General features: G+C 42.8%; 1 protein-coding gene across 6 annotated transcripts in view; it reads left to right on the forward strand.

The window, feature by feature from the left end:
- Numa1 (nuclear mitotic apparatus protein 1) overlaps window positions 1-16,787 on the forward strand; it is a 68,551-nt gene that overhangs the window by 34,292 nt on the left and 17,472 nt on the right. For all 6 annotated transcript variants that reach the window (XR_007835014.1, XM_051192415.1, XM_051192414.1 and 3 more), the window contains exons 3-13: window positions 3,239-3,324; window positions 8,797-8,876; window positions 9,971-10,053; window positions 11,117-11,197; window positions 12,290-12,377; window positions 13,668-13,785; window positions 14,185-14,342; window positions 14,597-14,714; window positions 14,800-14,917; window positions 15,248-15,388; window positions 16,612-16,734. Coding sequence is in view for 5 of the 6 variants with exons in the window: in XM_051192415.1 (XP_051048372.1) it covers window positions 3,239-3,324; window positions 8,797-8,876; window positions 9,971-10,053; window positions 11,117-11,197; window positions 12,290-12,377; window positions 13,668-13,785; window positions 14,185-14,342; window positions 14,597-14,714; window positions 14,800-14,917; window positions 15,248-15,388; window positions 16,612-16,734 (1,194 nt within the window). In the remaining variant the exon portion in view is untranslated. The remainder of the gene's footprint in view (window positions 1-3,238; window positions 3,325-8,796; window positions 8,877-9,970; window positions 10,054-11,116; window positions 11,198-12,289; window positions 12,378-13,667; window positions 13,786-14,184; window positions 14,343-14,596; window positions 14,715-14,799; window positions 14,918-15,247; window positions 15,389-16,611; window positions 16,735-16,787) is intronic.

Consider the following 16,787-nt stretch of genomic DNA (forward strand, 5'->3'; position numbering starts at 1 on the left):
TATCTGAGTAGGAACTATAGACCAAATGTCCTGTATTAGTTTAGAATGTCAGAGACATACTGGCTACTCAGACAGCCCGCCTAGGTTCCATTGGTGATCTTGATCTTGTTGTGGGCAGAAGTCCCAGGGCTGTTAGTTCTGGGCTGCCAGGCCCAGATCTGACACTTTCCTGTAGAGGGAATTGGGAAACTGACCCACCTTGACAAAGTAAGGAGGGGCAGTGTATATTCTATAAGTGTTGCACTTGTCCACAGTTGAGGCAGGGTCCTGGTGAAGGGACCTTTACAGCCATACTGAAGCAAGTTCCAGGTCCACTGCCCATATGTGCAGAGACACTGAGGAGGTGAGGAGAGGTAGAGGTGAGTGGTTAGAGTAGGTGAAGAGGTAGACTCTTAAAATTTGGAGTTGAAAATGGTGGGTGGCAGGAGCCAGCAGAAGCAAATGGTCTGAACCTGGGAGGGTCAAAATTGGCAGTTTGGTTCAGTTAGGAAGGACAGGATCTTTTGGGGGGGGGGGGTTAAGTGTCTGTCCCTCCCAGGTTTCAGAGATCAAATACAAGAAATGTTGCAGAGAAACTGTGGAGCTAGACCACTCCTGTGGGCAGAAAGTTTTTTGTGGGGAAATCAAACTGCCAAGGCCATCTTTATGGGTTGGGGCAGAGAGAAGAGCAAATGGCAGAAAAGCAAGCAGCTTTTATATGACAGTTAGTAGGATGGGGATCTGAATTGATACAGGCCATCCAGAATTAGGTGCCCTTACTAGAGATAGTTGACCTTTAGGAGAAGGTTAAGGGAGGCTCCTGGAGATCTACAGAAACACCTTAAGAGGTCTGCTTTCTTAGTAAACAGGAACCTTTAGGCTTGTTTACACAATAGTAATCTTTCTGTTTAGGACAACCAGCACTGTCATTTTTGGGGAAAAGGACAGTGGGGTTGGGCACGAGGCTTTGGACCTGACAGTGATCTGTCTGCCTGATATGTGTGCTAGGAGTTGACTTGGCTTCTCTGGAACCATGTTCTTCACCCATGAGCTGTCTTTCAGCCCCCATTTTAATTTTTTAAAATTTGGTTTATTTTTATGTATATAGTTATTTTTTGTGCCTGGTGCCTGAGCAGGCCAGAGTAGGATGGGTGTTGGATTCCTTGAGACTAGAGTTTACAGATGTTTTGTAAACCACCATGTGGATTTTAGAATTGAACCCAGGTCCTCTAGAAGAGCAGCTAGTGCTCTTAACTGCTCAGCCATCCCCTTTAGCACCCTACTTCATTATTTTAATTTAAAATAATAGGTACATGACCCAGGTGGTGGTGATGAATGCTTTTAATCCTAATATTTGGGAGGAAGAGGCAGGTGAGTTCGAGGCCAGTCTAGTCTACAGAGTGAATTCCAGGATAGCCAAGGCTACACAGACAATCCCTGTCTCAATGCCCACCCAAAACCCCCCAAACAAACAAACAAACAAAAAAACTCTCAAGATAATATGTATATGAAAGGTGGGACCTTGCTGTGTAGCCCATGCTATCCTGAAACTGCGAGTGATGCTCTTTCCTCAGATTCCCTGGAGCTGAAATTATAGGCTTGTATCACTGTGCCTACTTAGTTCAGAGATTGAGCTCAGGTTGTCAGGCTTGGCAACAGTCACCTTTTCCTATTAAGCCATATCACTGGATCTTTGCCCATTGTTCTTTAAAGAACACATTTATAAGCAATGGATTGTAATTGATAGCACATAACCACATTCTGAAATTGTTAGAACAGCCTCATTTCTAAGCAGGCTTTGTCTTCCTCCCCTCTTTGTGTAACAAATGTAGTTAGTTAATTAGCAAGCCTCATGGTAATAGATGTAAACTTGAACTCGTGCTTGTGGGATTCCCTATACAAGTTAGTGTAAATGCTATTGAATATCCCATGTACTTAAAAATATTTGTGTGTGACTCCTGGTGAATTTTGTAGTATTAAGTATTGGGTGGCTATTGAAGCCAAAAAGAACAGGCAATTGGATCAGAATTGAGAACTTTACCTTCTCCTGCTCTTTTCCTTTAAAAAAAGCAAACAAACAAAAAACTTACTTTGTATTCTTTCTTTTTTCTTCCTTTCCCCCTCAGTCTAAAGTGTATGTTTGCAAACATTATTTTTTGCATTGTTTGTTTAGTGTTTAGTGTTTGTCCACACATGCACAAATGGAAGTCAGAGAAGAAAGCTGAAGTTTAATCTTTACCTTGTGGGTTGAAGATCAAAATGAAGTCATTAGGCTTGGCAGCAGGTGCAGTTACCTGCTAAGTCATCTTGCTAGGCTTAGGTCTCCCTCTCCCTCTCCCTCTCCCTCTTTCTCCTCCCTGCATGTACACCTGTGTGCCAGTAGAGGGCACCAGATCTCAATACAGATGGCTGGAAACCACCATGTCGTTGCTGAGAATTGAACTCAGGACCTTTGAAAGAATGGGCAGTGCTCTTAACCACTGAGCCATCTGGTGAGAGAGCTCTTATAGTGGCCTCTTACTGGTAAAAGCCTGATCTTTTTGATTTGCTTTAGTTGGTTTTGTATGGGTACATTCACTGGGTGAGTGGGTATAGATTTAAAAATCTTGGCTTAGTATAGTGCATACATGCAGCCCCGAAACATTTGGGAAGTAGAAGCTGGAGGATTAAACATTTTCTGACAGCCTAAGGTAAATAGTGAGACTTTATCTTTTTTTTTTTTAAATTAATGGTCTTTTTTTAATTAATTTTTTTTAAATTTATTAATTATATATATAGTATTCTGCCTGCATGTCAGAAGAGGGCACCAAATCTCATTACAGGTGGTTGTGAGCCACCATGTGGTTGCTGGGAATTGAACTCAGGACTTTGGAAGAGCAGTCAGTGCTCTTAACCTCTGAGCCATCTCTCCAGCCCCTGAGACTTTTATCTTTAAAAACAAAACCCTGGAATGTAGCCTACAACTGTAGGCGCTCACAGTGAGCAGAGTGGTGACAGCATCTGGGAGATAGTGTGAACAAATGCCTCTGGAATTTGCTGCTGTTTTTTTTTTTTTTTTTTTTTTTTTTTGAGACAGGGCTTCACTGTACCTCTGGCTCACTGTAGACCAGGCTATCCTTGACCTCACAGAGATCAGCCTGCGTCTGCCTCCCCAGTTCTGGGATTAAAGGCGAGCACCACGGTCACCACCACTTGCGTGGCAATGAACTGCTTCTGGCATTATAAGTAGTCTCACCAGACTCTTCCCTTTGGCTTGCAGGTAAACAGTCTACACGTGGCTGACCCAGTGGAGACAGTGTTGCAGCTCCAGGACTGTAGCATCTTCATTAAGATTATTAACACCATGTGAGTACAATTCTGCAAAGTCAGCTAATGATGGGCTCTGATCAGAAACCAGATGAGGTTGGGGTAATAGAAGGATAAGTGGGCTCATAGACTGGCGTCTTGATCTTGGCTTTCTAGTTACTCAACCTTTCATTGGGAGGAGTTTCAGTCTACAGAAGGCTCTTCAAGACTCTATGCACAATTCTAAGAGACTACCCCCAAGGGCTTTCCACCTTCCTGTCTCAAAAGTAGTCTTCTGTAACTTTCTTTTTATGATTTACCATTGCCTCGCTATCTCATTATTGTGTGTATGTGTGATGTATTCGAGTGAATGGATATTTATATGCCATAGCATTCAGGCGGAGGTCAGAGGATAACTTTCAGGAGTTGTTTCTATCCATTATGGGTTACAGGGATTAAACTCAAGTCATCAGACTTCAGAGTCTTCTCCTTTTCCTTGCTTGAACCGTCTCACTGAGTGTTATCGAAGTGGATAAGGGGGAGTTGGAAGTCTTTGGCAAGACTAGTGCTGCTGAGTAGCCCAGGAAAGATAAATCTATTATAATGGTTTATGCTATCCTTTGAAATATGGTGTTTGGAAAATTCTGGTTCTAACCAGCAGCTGTTTTGGTTCCATTGAAAGACCTCACCATTGGCCCCAATACTACCATTTTCTTTCCCAGTTACTCAGGCTGGATATTTCAGCATCATGCTGATCCTTTCTCTCCTTGGCATTGACTGGTTCTTTTTTGTTATAGTTCTTGTTTTTTGAGACAGGGTTTCTCTCTGTAGCCCTGAACTAGCTCTGTAGACCAGGCTGGCCTCGAACTCCCAGAGATTCATCTGCCTTCTGTCTCCTGAGTACTGGGATTAAAGGTATACACCACAAAGAAAACTTCCTCTGCCTCATCTGGATACCAAGCCTCATGGCCTCATTAATTTCTTTGCTTGTAGTGCTTCAGTGACTCTCTAGAGCTAGCAGATTGTTTGAATTCTTTTTTTTTTTTTTTTTTTTAATTGAGGCAGGATCTTATGTAGTCAAGGGTGGTCTTGAAATTGTTTCCCAGGTGCATGGATTGTAAGTGTTTGTCACCATACCCGATTAAAATCTTTATCTAAAATATTATTTATTAAGGTAGATATGGTGGGTGTCGTGCTTGGGAGGCTGAAGCAGGAGACTTGCTGGTGAGTATGAGCAACATAGAGAAAACTCTTAAACTGGGTGTGGTGGTCCATGCTTGCAGAGGGATCAATGTGACATCAGGACCTGCCTGATCTGCAAGGTAGAGAGACCCTATCCTGTATTACTCCCTCTCCCCAGAAATCTTTTGTCAAGTAGCTTAGCTTATTTCTCACTGAATGTAGTTTCAGCTTCTTTCTCTCTTCTTGTCCCATTATTTACATCCTGTAGAACACCTAAATCCTGGTTTTGTTCATTGTATTGTCTTGGTGCTGCTTAGCTTTTGCTCTTGTTGCCTATATAAACTGATAACTGGAAGTTCTTTTCTTTTCTCAAGGGTGCCTATAAATGAGCAGTTTGCAGCTCCTAAAAAAGTCATTAGTTTTAGAGGGCAGGAGAGGTGGTTCAGCAGTTAAGAACACATGTTGAATAATCATGAGCACTGGAATTCAGATCCCAGTATCTGGGGAGGCACCCTGCAAATGCCTTTAACTTCAGCTCTTCGGAATTCAATGCCTCCTACTGACTCCTGCCTGCACACAGGTGCATACACTTACATAGGCATGTGTATACAGTACACATAAACTAAAATAAATAAAAAAAAAAAAATAATAATAATAATAATACTTTCCTAGCACTCATGAGGCAGAGGCAAGCAGATCTCTGTAAGTTCCAGGCCAGCCAGGACTGTCTACATAATCAGATCCTCTCTCAAAAAAAAAAAAAAAAAATTTTTTTTTCCTTAAATTATTTTCAGGTGGTAATAGAGTGATAGATTGAGGCATCTGTCATCAATGATGGGTAAATTGATTTAGGCTGGCATTACCTAACCCACCATTTAATTTTAGTATCCATAAAGGACAAGCAAGTAGATATAATACCCTCTGAGTTGTAATATACATTATGGTGTGTGTGTGTGTTATAGATGAGGCTGATGTTTAAAACAACAACAACAACAAACTGTGCTAGAGACAGCTCTGTGGTTAAGAGCACTGGTTGGTTGATCTTCCAGAAGAACTGAGTCCCATTAATGCCACCACATGCTGACTCACATGTTCTGTAACTCCAGTTCCAGGGGATTTTATATCTTTTAATGGCCTTCATAGGCACCAGTGACTCAAGGTGCATAGACATACATGCAGGCAAAAATACCCATACACAAAAAAGTTCTTATTTATTTATTTATTTATTTATACATACATACATACATACATACACACATACATACAAAAGCAATAGGTAGTCCATGTTGTGTAAGTTTTACTGGGGGGGTCGTGGATAGAAGTGGTCAAGTACCACAGATAGGGTTCTGGCAGCAGACCAAAAAAATGTTCTCTCCCAGTTGACCTTGGTGAATCCATGCATTTAATAGTTACTTATAGGAGAACAGGTGACTCAAGTAGCTGCATACCCAAAAAAAGTTTATGCTCGAATGGGTGACAACTCAGCAAAGCAAATCTTTGGAGTTTCCTGTACAGTTTGCCAGCATCTTTAGGAAAGTGTCTCTTCTTCCTGCTGGCAATTGTAACCGTGGGGAGGGCCTTGTTGGTGAATTTCCTGAGTGTCTTAGTTTCCTCAGCATCATTATAATCCTTCCTTTCTCCTGGTGGATCCTTTGTAAGAAAGCTGCTACTCCACAGTCCAGAAGAATGTGTATTTGTTCTTGCTTTAACCAATCTGGAAGAAACTTTTCAAAGAGAAATTTAAGATACCTATTCTCTCTTGTAGAGTCCTGCCTGAGTCTAAGATACCTATTCTTTCTTGTAGAGTCCTGCCTGAGTCTTAGACTAGCAGATATTAAGATCCTAGATTAACTATTGCCTCCATGTCAGATACAAGATGAAACAGAGTAGTTGCCTTTGGGAAAACAGACATCCTTAGGATGCTATGGCTGTTGCTTTTCTGGTAGTTCTACTGATAGTGCTACTCAACTCAGAAGTCTTCTTTCTCAAGGAAGGATTGTGGACTGGCAGGCAGGAGCTATGTGCTAATTGCCGCCACTCCCCCCCCCCTTTTTTTTTTTTTAATGGGAAATGCATTGTCATTGGTTCCTGAGGATTTCCCCTTTCAATTTTCTGTATGTTTACAGTGTAAAGCAAAAAGGTTGTCCTTTGTCTTTGATAGCTTTGAGACTTGAGTAGCAAAATTTAATATAAAGGCCTGATGATTATCTTTTTCTCTTTTTCCTCCTTTTCTTCGTGTTTTTTTTTTTTTTTTTAAAGACAGGATCTCATTATGCAGCTTTGTGTGGCTTGGAACTATGTAAATGAGGCTGGCTTTAAACTCATGAAGACCCACCTGCTTCTGCCACTGAGGGCTGGGAAAAAAGATCTTTTATTTACTTTTTTCTCCCTTAAAGGGTATAATGTTTGTCTTATTGATGTTTCTCCTCTTTAAAAAGCACCCCTCAGCTGTCAAGTCCTGGATGTCCTGAGTACTGGCTAGCTGCCTAACTTTTGTACCAGCACCTAGCATGGTCAGTTAGTTGTATGAGGTGCAGTTGTGTGGATGTCTGAGCACTGTAGGATACCTGAGAAGAGGGTGTAGGAGGTGTGACAGGAGTCATTCTAGATAGCTTCCTAATAGTTTGAAACTTGAATAGTCTAGGATGGGTTGCATTTCTCTAGGACAGCAGTTTTCAACCCGTGAGTTGAGACTCCTGGATGAGTCCCATATCAGATATCCTGCTATTAGATATCGACATTGCAGTTCATAACAGTAGTGAGGGTCCCCTTGGCATAAGGACATATATTAAAGGGTATCAGTTTTAAGAAAGTGAGAATCACTGTTCTAGGACTTGTATGTTCAATGCTAGGGGCAGTATGAAAAATTTTTTTGTGGTCAAATAGGTTTAATAGATAATGTGTTACATACTGCTTTTAGAAAATGTTGACAGTGTATGATAGTGTAGGTATGTAGTCTCCAAGTATTTGAGACTCTGAGGGAGGAGGATTACTTGAGCCTGTGAGTTGAAGACAAGTCTGGGAAACACAGTAAGATCTGTCTCAAAAAACAAAACAAAACAAAAAAACAACAAAGAGAAAGATAGAAAACATCTGTATCTCTCTATATACATATATTTTAAAGATAAGCTTGGCCTTGAATTTCTAATCCTACTGTCGCTACTTCAAATGTGCTGAGATTATTTTAGGTGTGAACTACCACACCTAGCTAGCTTCACTTTGGTTTAAACAAGGATTTTTGCAAACAGTTGGCTAGAGAATTCTCTTACTTTAGGTAAGTACAATACTCTTCTTCATTAATGCAAGGGCTTGCTGCATTTCCAAGTGTGGTGGTAAGGAAGATGGCTTTTAGGAAAAGACTATAGGAGTCACTTACCGCTAGCAGGCCCCAATGCTTCTTGGAATGGTAATGGGGAGGGTCTTTACCTGGGAGAAGTCAGTTTCTTTCTGCCCAGGAAAAGGTAAGGTCATTCATGCTCATGGTATAGCTGTATGTACCTTTGGTTTACAAGGCTGTCTCTAGCACTGAATGGTTGTAGGGCCAGCCCTGCTCTCCAGAAAGTTTGCTGAGATGTGAGGATTTAGGTCTTAAGGAGTTTGGATATCTTTGGTTATCAGTATTTCTAGCTATACCTGGAGATAAGTTAGCTTTCTAATGTAAGGTAGAGAAGCAGAGTCACCTCAGAAAACGAAGCTGTAGATAGAGAAAGTGGCTCTGCCTGGCTGTGTATGAGGTACGTCTTCTTGCTGCTTTCTTCTCTTCCTTGTTTCTTTTTCTAAGGGTTGACTGTTGGGCAGTTGGGGGAAGGTAGGGACGCTCATCAAGAATGATTATTTCTTGGCCATTTCTTTTTCTACCCAGTGTGGAGGGTGGGAACTTTGCCCTGTCATCTCAGAGCCTTCCTTGTCTCCACCCATTTTTCACATTTTGGCCCTGTTTTCTCTTCCCATGGACCTCTCTACTACTTTAGCCATGCATCCTGGGTTTCCTGACATGTTACTGTTGAGCCACTCCAGGCTGTTTAACCTGGCTTCCCATTCATCTGTGCCACCTCATCCCAGCTCTTTCCCACAAAGCTTTCTCATTGTGGAAATGAGTTAGCAGAGTGCTGTATTTTATGGAAAGACCCTGTGCTTCGAGTCTCCTCTTCTCACCCACCACACATTTTCATCAGAATAAAGTAGTGCCCTTGTATCTTCTCTGTGCCTCCAGGGTCAGGTGTGATTCTTTCCCAGACCTAGGACAGACTGGGTCTGAAGGATGGAGGAAGGCTGTAGTAGGTAAGCAGTGAGGCAAAGATGGCTGACTATTCCTGTCCTAATGCTTCCTCTTTGTTTGTTTTGTCTTAGCCATAACACTGAAGAGGGGCAACAGATTCTTCAGCAGCCAGTGCCAGAGCGACTGGATTTTGTTTGCCGGTTTCTACAAAGTAAGTGTCTTTCTTAAGTAGATGGGCAGCTCCAGCTCCTAGGACTTGGGAACCATGGGTGTCTGGCCAATAAAAGGTTCAGGCCCCCCCCACTCTAGCAAAGAGACAAACACAGCTGTGTCAATCTCCCTGGATCTTGAAATGCCTCTGTCACCAGCTTATGTTAAGAAAAGTGTCCCCATCAGGTCCAGGTAGATCAGAGGGTTGACATCACTTGTGTTCACTTGTTGATCACAACAAGAAACAGAAGAGGAAAAGGTTCAAATTAACCTTGTAAGAAAACTTTCCCTCACCCAAAAAAAAAAAAAAAAAAAAAAAAAAATAGTTTTCTTAGGTAGTAGGTAAAGGGGCAAGGACACTTTTTTTTTTTTTTTTTTTTTTTTTTAAGAAATGGGTTCTTGGTATATGGTATGGAGATAATGATAACTACTCATCAGGTTAGTGGGAAGATTAATGTTTGTGAAGCTGGGTGGTGATAATGCATACCTTTAATCCCAGCATTTGGGAGAAAGGCAGGCAGATCTTTGTGAGTTTGAGGTCTACAGAGCTAGGGGGACAAAAAAGAAAGTGAAACTTGGCATAGAACATGTCAGCTCCCCTTCCCTGGTCATCCTCGTACCACAGAGTCTGACATCTTTAACAGGGGAGCTGCCTGCCATTTCTACCACAAGAAAATTACAGGGCAGGTGAGATTTTTGTCCTAATGGCCTGTAACTGTGATACACTCTGGCAGAATAAGGGCCTGGTGTCCTCTGTTCTAATTGGACCAACTGTAGACCTCTGCAGCCTTAGTTGGAATAGGGCTCTAGGATGAGCTCATATCTCTGGCTTCTTCTATGGTGTTAAGTGGGGGAGGTGATGAGCTGGCAGGTGAGTATAGGGGATTGACCCAGACTTATTGCTGATCCCATGGCACTTTCTTCTAACCCTATCCATGGAGCCCTTGGGCTGCCCCAAGGTAGGACTGACTTAAGCTGGGTGAAAGAGAACATCAGGGATAGAAGCCCTTTGTCTTGGAATCTCCTCAGAGACTGGAATTTTGCCTGAACTTGAGGTTTCAGAGTTCAGTGTTTGCTACATGGTTGTCATTGCAGAAAATTGGAAACATCCCTTGTCTACACAATGCCTGGTGTCTGTGCAGAAAGTGATGGAGGGGTCTGAGATGGAATTGGCCAAGGTACCTGTGGGATACCAGACCTGGGTGGCAGGGACCTGAGAAATGTGCAGAGTGTTTTCTGAACCTGAATGAGGAGTGCTGAGTGCTTTGTTTATGGGATTCTTCAGCCCTGGAGGCAAGGCTAGCCAGTTGGCTGAGCCAGAGGTTGTAATTTTCCAAGGATTCTGGGAGCTTTTGACAAATAAGTTTACTTGACCAACACTGAAGCCCACCATGGAGATTTGTAGGAATCAGTTCTCACTCAGTGATATTTTTTTTCAAGCGGGATCAAATGACTTCATTTTCTCTGTTGGGTGTTGGTCTACAGAGGGTGGTGCCTTAAGTTTTATGCTCGTGATTCCACAAATCCAGGAATATAGTTGTGTTGAAATCCTGACACCTGTCTTTTTGCACCAAGAGCATCAAGCCTTTAGATTTAGTTGTTGTTGTTGTTATTATTATTAGTAGTAGTAGTATTAGTATTAGTAGTATTAGCAGTAGTAGCAGTAGCATTAGTAGTAGTAGTAGTAGTAGTAGTAGTAGTAGTAGTAGTAGTAGTAGTTTTGGTTCTTCCAGACAGTGCTTCCCTTTGTAGCCCTGGCTGTCCTGGAACTCACTCTGTAGACCCAGGCTGGCCTTCAACTCAAGAGATCTGCCTGCCTCTGCCTCTTGAGTGCTGGGATTAAAGGAATGCACCACCACCTGTCGAGCCCTTGGATTTATTTTTGTAAAAGGTGTCTCCTAGAACTCTTTTTCTTTTTCTCCCCAAGATTGATTTTTATACACATTGGTGTTTTGCCTGTATGTGTATCTGTGAGAATGTATCAGATCCCCTGGAACTGGAGTTACACAGACAGTTGTGAGCTGCCGTGTGGCTGTTGGGAATTGAACCTGGGTCCTCTAGAAAAGCCAGTGCTCTTAACCCCTGAGTCATTTCCCCTCTTGGGACTATTAAGGATGGTGATTTGGGATTACTAATTATAGAAATTGTGAAAGAAGCTCAGAGTCCTCAAATGGCTCTTGAGTGGGATTACCAGGATGAGATAGGTCTCACTCAGTGGCAACCTCTTTGCTTGGCTTCTAGATGGTAATGCTGTTTCTATATCACTCCACCATGAGCTCCAGAAATCCACGGGACTGGGAACAGTTTGAATATAAGATTCAGGTAGGCTCTTGTGCCTTCATCCTACTTGCCAGCCTAGCCTGGGCTTCCCTTACCCAATCATTTCTCTTTAAATAAAAGTTAATATTCTCTGTTACGAGTAAGGTTTTTCCTACTGGCCTGGACCCACCGTGGCGCCAGCCCCAATTAACACACAGAGATTCTGTATTTGATACAATGCTGTTGGCCAGTTACTTGTTTCTTATCAGCTAGCTCTGTCTTAATTATTAACCCATTTCTATTAATCTAAATATTTCCATGTGGTCTCATCTTACCGGAGAGTGGGCCAGGACCTCTGTTTTCCCCAGTCTCTCCATGTTGACTCCTCCCTACTACTTCCTCGAATCCTCCTTGTCTCCTAGTCCCGCCTATCTTGCTTTCATATTGGCCAACAGTGCTTTATTCATTAACCAGTATGAGAAACATATTTACAGACTGACATCTCCCATCATCTTCTCTTTTCTGTCTAAATAAAAAGAAGGGTTTTAACCTTAACATAGCAAAAATATATCACACAACAGTTATCATAAGAATCACAGTTAACAATATTTAGTCCATTAACATTTAGTAAGATTTGAAGAAAATATTCCATCATCTAAAAAGTTAATGATTATAGGAATGACAGCCATTCATTATTTAAAAAAAAAAAAAAATAAGCAAAAAATGTTAAAGTACAAAGAAGGGAATGATATTGCCAGTAATCTCATCCCCCTAGAGACAACTACTAACTTCTTAAGGGATTGGCTTCTGAGGCCTTTGTTATGTTCATGGTTTTAATTGTCCTCTGTAGTTGGGAGAATATGTAGAAGTTACTTCTTTTTCCTGTGTATGTCCTCATAGGTGTAGTTGGCATCCCACTCTGGTAGGGGTTATTTGCAAGAAGTCAAGAAAGTTACATATAAAAGCTCTCTGGTCAGGGAAGGACAAGTAGAGCCGGTGTGTTCTGGGTGAGGCCATGTTGCTTCATCTTTGTTCAGAAAAGAATGGTCCAGCAATCCCTGGGGGTTTAGCACTGCTAGAATCAGTCCTGAGCCCTCCTTTCGGTGTCGTTACCAAAGCCACAATGATGTTCATTTTTCTTTCCCCGTGGCACAGGCTGAGTTAGCTGTCATCCTGAAGTTTATGCTGGATCATGAGGATTCATTAAACCTTACTGATGACCTAGAAAATTTCTTGGAGAAAGGTGAGTAGGGCCACTTGTGAGGATCTACTCTCTCTCTCTGAGCAGAGAACTGCTGGGATCCTCTGACCCCAACACATGGCACAGAGTTGGTATTCAGGAGTCATGTTTGATGGAAAGTGATTTCTGAGCCATGTTGTTAATACCTCAGATCATCTGGAGTAGCTCTCTGCTGCCTGACAGTTCAGCAGGATTCTTGTAAGTGATCATATCTGCATTAGGGTGATCTGAACTCCCACTTTTCACAATATTTTGGTTTTTTTTTTTTGTTTTTTGTTTTTTGTTTTATTTTACTTTATATGTATGGGTGTTGCCTGCATGTCTGTCTGTACACTATGTATGTGCCTGGTACCCACAGAAGTCAGAAAAGGGTGTTGGAGCTTCTGGAACTGAACTAATAACTTAGAATTGTAAGTTGTCGTGGATGATGGGAATTGAACTTGAGTCCTCTTGAAGTGCTAAGCCATATCTCTGTTTCTTTGGTTTTTGTCTTTTAAAGTCTAGGCTTAGAAGTTGGAGATAAACATTTTTTGTAAACCTTGTAAAAGGTTTCCCTTCATGCTTTAAGTGGGAGGCAGGTATATACAAACAAGTAAGCTTGATAAGGGAACCAAGTGTAGATATGCCAAGTACCTCACAAAATGAGAGTTCTTCCTGTCTGATGAAGACTGTTACTAGGACTCTGAGCCATAGTTCTGGGAAAGTTCTTTTCTGCCTGTTGAAGTAGCTGTTGGGTGGGATTCTTCATTCCGGGTTCATGAGGTGGAGATGTTGAGAATGGGATTCTAGAATGTAAGAAAGCTCTGAGTCAGATGCAAGTTTGCAGGTCGGCTTCTCAGCCATTGAAGCTGCAGGTAGACAGAGCAAAGAGGCCCCATGATGTCTCTGGAAAAAGAGAGAAGAGGTAGGAAGAAAAGGTGGAAGAGGAAGGGTGATTAGAGGTAGCAGAATCCTGAGAAAGTGGTGATGGGAATCAAGGGAAAAGAGTATTTTATACCTTGGTGATACAGAGCCCAGGTGTGGAAGTGTCCACTCAGGCTGGTGGCATCACACAGGCTGTTGAGGTGTCTTTTGAAGACTTTGCTCGAGGAAGTGGAAGCCCTACACTTGCTTTTAGTTAAAGACCTTGACCTTGTGGGTCAGGTTCTACTTAGTAATTGCCTCTTCAGTTTATGTGTGAGTGTCTGGAGATTCACATCTCCTAAAGTATTGTTGACCTATTATATAAATGTGAAAATCTGTTCACCCCCTTACCAACTATTCTTGGTTTGTTTCTCTGTTTCTTACCCCTAGTTCCTTACACCTATTCCAGTGCTGTCTCTGAGGACCTTTCTCCACCTAGCCACCAGGCCAAGAGGAAGATTCGCTTCCTAGAAATACAGAAAATTGCTTCATCTTCCAGTGAGAACAAGTAAGTCCTAGTCCTCTTCCTGGCATAGTGTCTCTACATCCATCTAGTCAGTTGTTGAATACTGGAGGCTAAGCTATTAGCCAGCCCTTTATTTATATCACTAGGATGCTGTTTATTTGGGATCTGTTGGGAAATTAGTCCTCCCTCAAAAACAGTTTTCCTTCTTCCTTCAAAATATGTGTCTCCAATTCTTCAGCCAAGAATTAACCATGGAGAAGGAAAGTTTCTTCTGGGTCATGTCCCTAGTAGACATGATGTAGCCTGGCAGATGGAACCCAGGCTCATTGTTCTCCCAAGCCAGTGTTGAACATGGTCACTTGTGCTGTTCCATTCCTAGCTGTTGCTGGTTACCTCAGACCAGAGGCTCTTACCCTGTTACTTTTGTCATCTCTTCCTTAGCTTCCTCTCAGGTTCTCCATCCTCCCCTATGGGTGACATCCTGCAGACCCCACAATTCCAGATGAGACGACTGAAGAAACAGCTGGCAGATGAGAGGAACAACAGGGATGAGCTGGAGCTGGAGCTATCTGAGAGCCTCAAGCTCCTTACTGAGAAGGGTAAGGTACCTGACAAAATGTGTGGGTGCTGGTAATGGGGAAGCCCTGGCAAAGGCTTTGCCTACCATCTTGTCCTTTCAGCTGACAGTGAGGCTTCATGCTCAGCCCTGACACAGGTGTCAGGCTTACCTGCTAGACACTGGGTTCTGTTCCTGCTCATGTCCATTTTCTGTAATGGACACTGTGTGCCTCCTTTGCCTCTTTCCTGTCCCTTGGTTCTTTGCTCACTCTCAGCTCCTCCCTGTCTTGGGCAGATGCACAGATAGCTATGATGCAGCAGCGCATTGACCACCTAGCTCTGCTGAATGAGAAACAGGCAGCCAGCTCACAAGAATCCGGGGAGCTTGAGGAGCTCCGTAGTAAGAATGAGAGGTATGACTCTCCCTGCCCTCCCAATATCCAGTCCCTGCTGGCTCAGTTAGGGGCCACAACAGTCTCACTGCTCCTCTTCTGCCAGCCTCACCATGCGGCTTCATGAGACTTTGAAGCAGTGTCAGAACCTGAAGACAGAGAAGAACCAGATGGATCGAAAGATTAGCCAGCTTTCTGAGGAGAATGGGGACCTTTCATTTAAGGTGAGTAGGGCTGGCAGTGCAGAGAGGCTCCCAAAGGCTGTGATGGTCAGAAGGTTGTGTGGTTTCCCCAGGAAGGTTGACACAGACTGTCTAGAACCTAGCTTAGGCTTTAGTCCTTCCCTTGACCTGCAGGCTTAGTTACTTTCCTTGTTAACTGACTCCTGAAAGGGTGCTCAGGCAGCCCTAAATGTTCATGTGTCATCCTGAATGAGAGATCTAATGAGCTGTGATTGTATTAAAGGTGAGGAAGGATCTGTGGAGGCCCCAGGGTCTAAGCTTTGAGTAGTAGTTGGAGAGAGGTGCCAGCTTTCACTCTTGCTTGTGTCTTAGGTGCGAGAGTTTGCCAGCCACTTGCAACAACTGCAGGGTGCATTCAACGACCTGACAGAGGAGCACAACAAGGCTTCTCAGGAATGGGCAGAGAAGCAGGCTCATCTGGAAAAAGAGCTCAGCACAGCCCTCCAGGATAAGGTAACTCTTGGCTGGGGAGCTGACCACAACTTTATGCATATATTCTATCACCCTCCTGGGTCCTGGAGTAATGAGTTTTGTCGGGGCATAGTAGGTTGAGTGTACCTGTGAACTCTGATATGCAAAGTGTTGGTCTTGGAAGAGGTAATCAATCTCTACTAACTGTTGTGAGATTGAAGGGTGACTTGTAAGCTCTTAGTTGTGATTTCAGGGTGGGTATTCTTTGCTGAAATGCTTGATATCATAAGTGTACCAGAGATAGGTTTTCCCATTTTGGAATATTTGCATAGATATAAATTGCATGTCCCTTAATCCAAAATCTAAGTCACTCTAAAAGTTATTATTTTTTAGAGCAGCCTAGCTCTGTAACCCAAGCTGTCTTTGGACTCTCCTCCAGTTTTTGTCTCCTGTATGCCAGAGTTACAGGCTTCTGCCACAATGCTTTGTTCAAAATCCAGAACTATTTTTTAGCATCTTGTTGGAGTTCAGAAAGTTTTGGATTTAAGATTGTTTTGGATTCCAAATTTTAGATTAGGCATGCTCAATCTGGATTACTGTTGCCTTCATTAAGAGCTCAGCTCTGCCACTTGCTAACTATGTAGCTCTTGGTCATAGCACTTAGATTCTGGGAAACAGGAGCTTCCCTTGTGAAAGAGACAGTAATAGCTCCCTTCCAGACTTGTGGGTAGATTAGAAATTCAGAGGTATATCTGTCATGATACCTTGTACCCACAATTGAGGGGAAGTAGATGTGGATCAAGGTCAGATCAGGCTTGGCTGATGTAGATGCCCAGGCCATTTTTTAAGCATTTGGGTAGTATGTGTGTGTCAGGGTTTGTCTGAGGAAGGCTATGTGGCAAGGAGGTTGAAAGTAAGCTTTGCACATTTTTTACTTAATTCATCCATGGAATTGGGAATAGAAAACCAGGTTCTCAGGAAATCCAGACCTGTGGTTTCTTTTTTGCTGATGATATTTCGAGCCCAGGTTGGTCTTTCTTGACTCCTAGTCCTTGTGTCTCAGTCTCTTGAGATTTGGGGAGCCGTCATTACCATCTCAGACCCATGGTCTCTGAGAGGGTTTCTCCTGAGCCAGGGAAAGGGAGAGTTAGGTAACAAGATGATCGAGTCTCACACTTTATTGATGAGAGCAAGGTGAGGGCCCATGTGGTAATCAGGTGACTATTCTGCTTCTCAATTCACATGGGTCTCTTGTTTATTCTAAGAAATATCTCGAAGAGAAGAATGAAATCCTTCAGGGAAAGCTTTCCCAGCTAGAGGAACGAGCAGCTCAACTGTTGGAGAGCCCAGCCCAGGAGAAGGGCGAGGTGCTGGGCGACGCCTTGCAGGTAGGAATAGACAGAAGCAGTCAGGCAATTTGATGGGGTTAGGTTTTAGTGTT

The sequence above is a fragment of the Phodopus roborovskii genome, unplaced genomic scaffold, assembly GCF_943737965.1.
Source record: "Phodopus roborovskii unplaced genomic scaffold, PHOROB, whole genome shotgun sequence".
Lineage (NCBI taxonomy): Eukaryota > Metazoa > Chordata > Mammalia > Rodentia > Cricetidae > Phodopus > Phodopus roborovskii.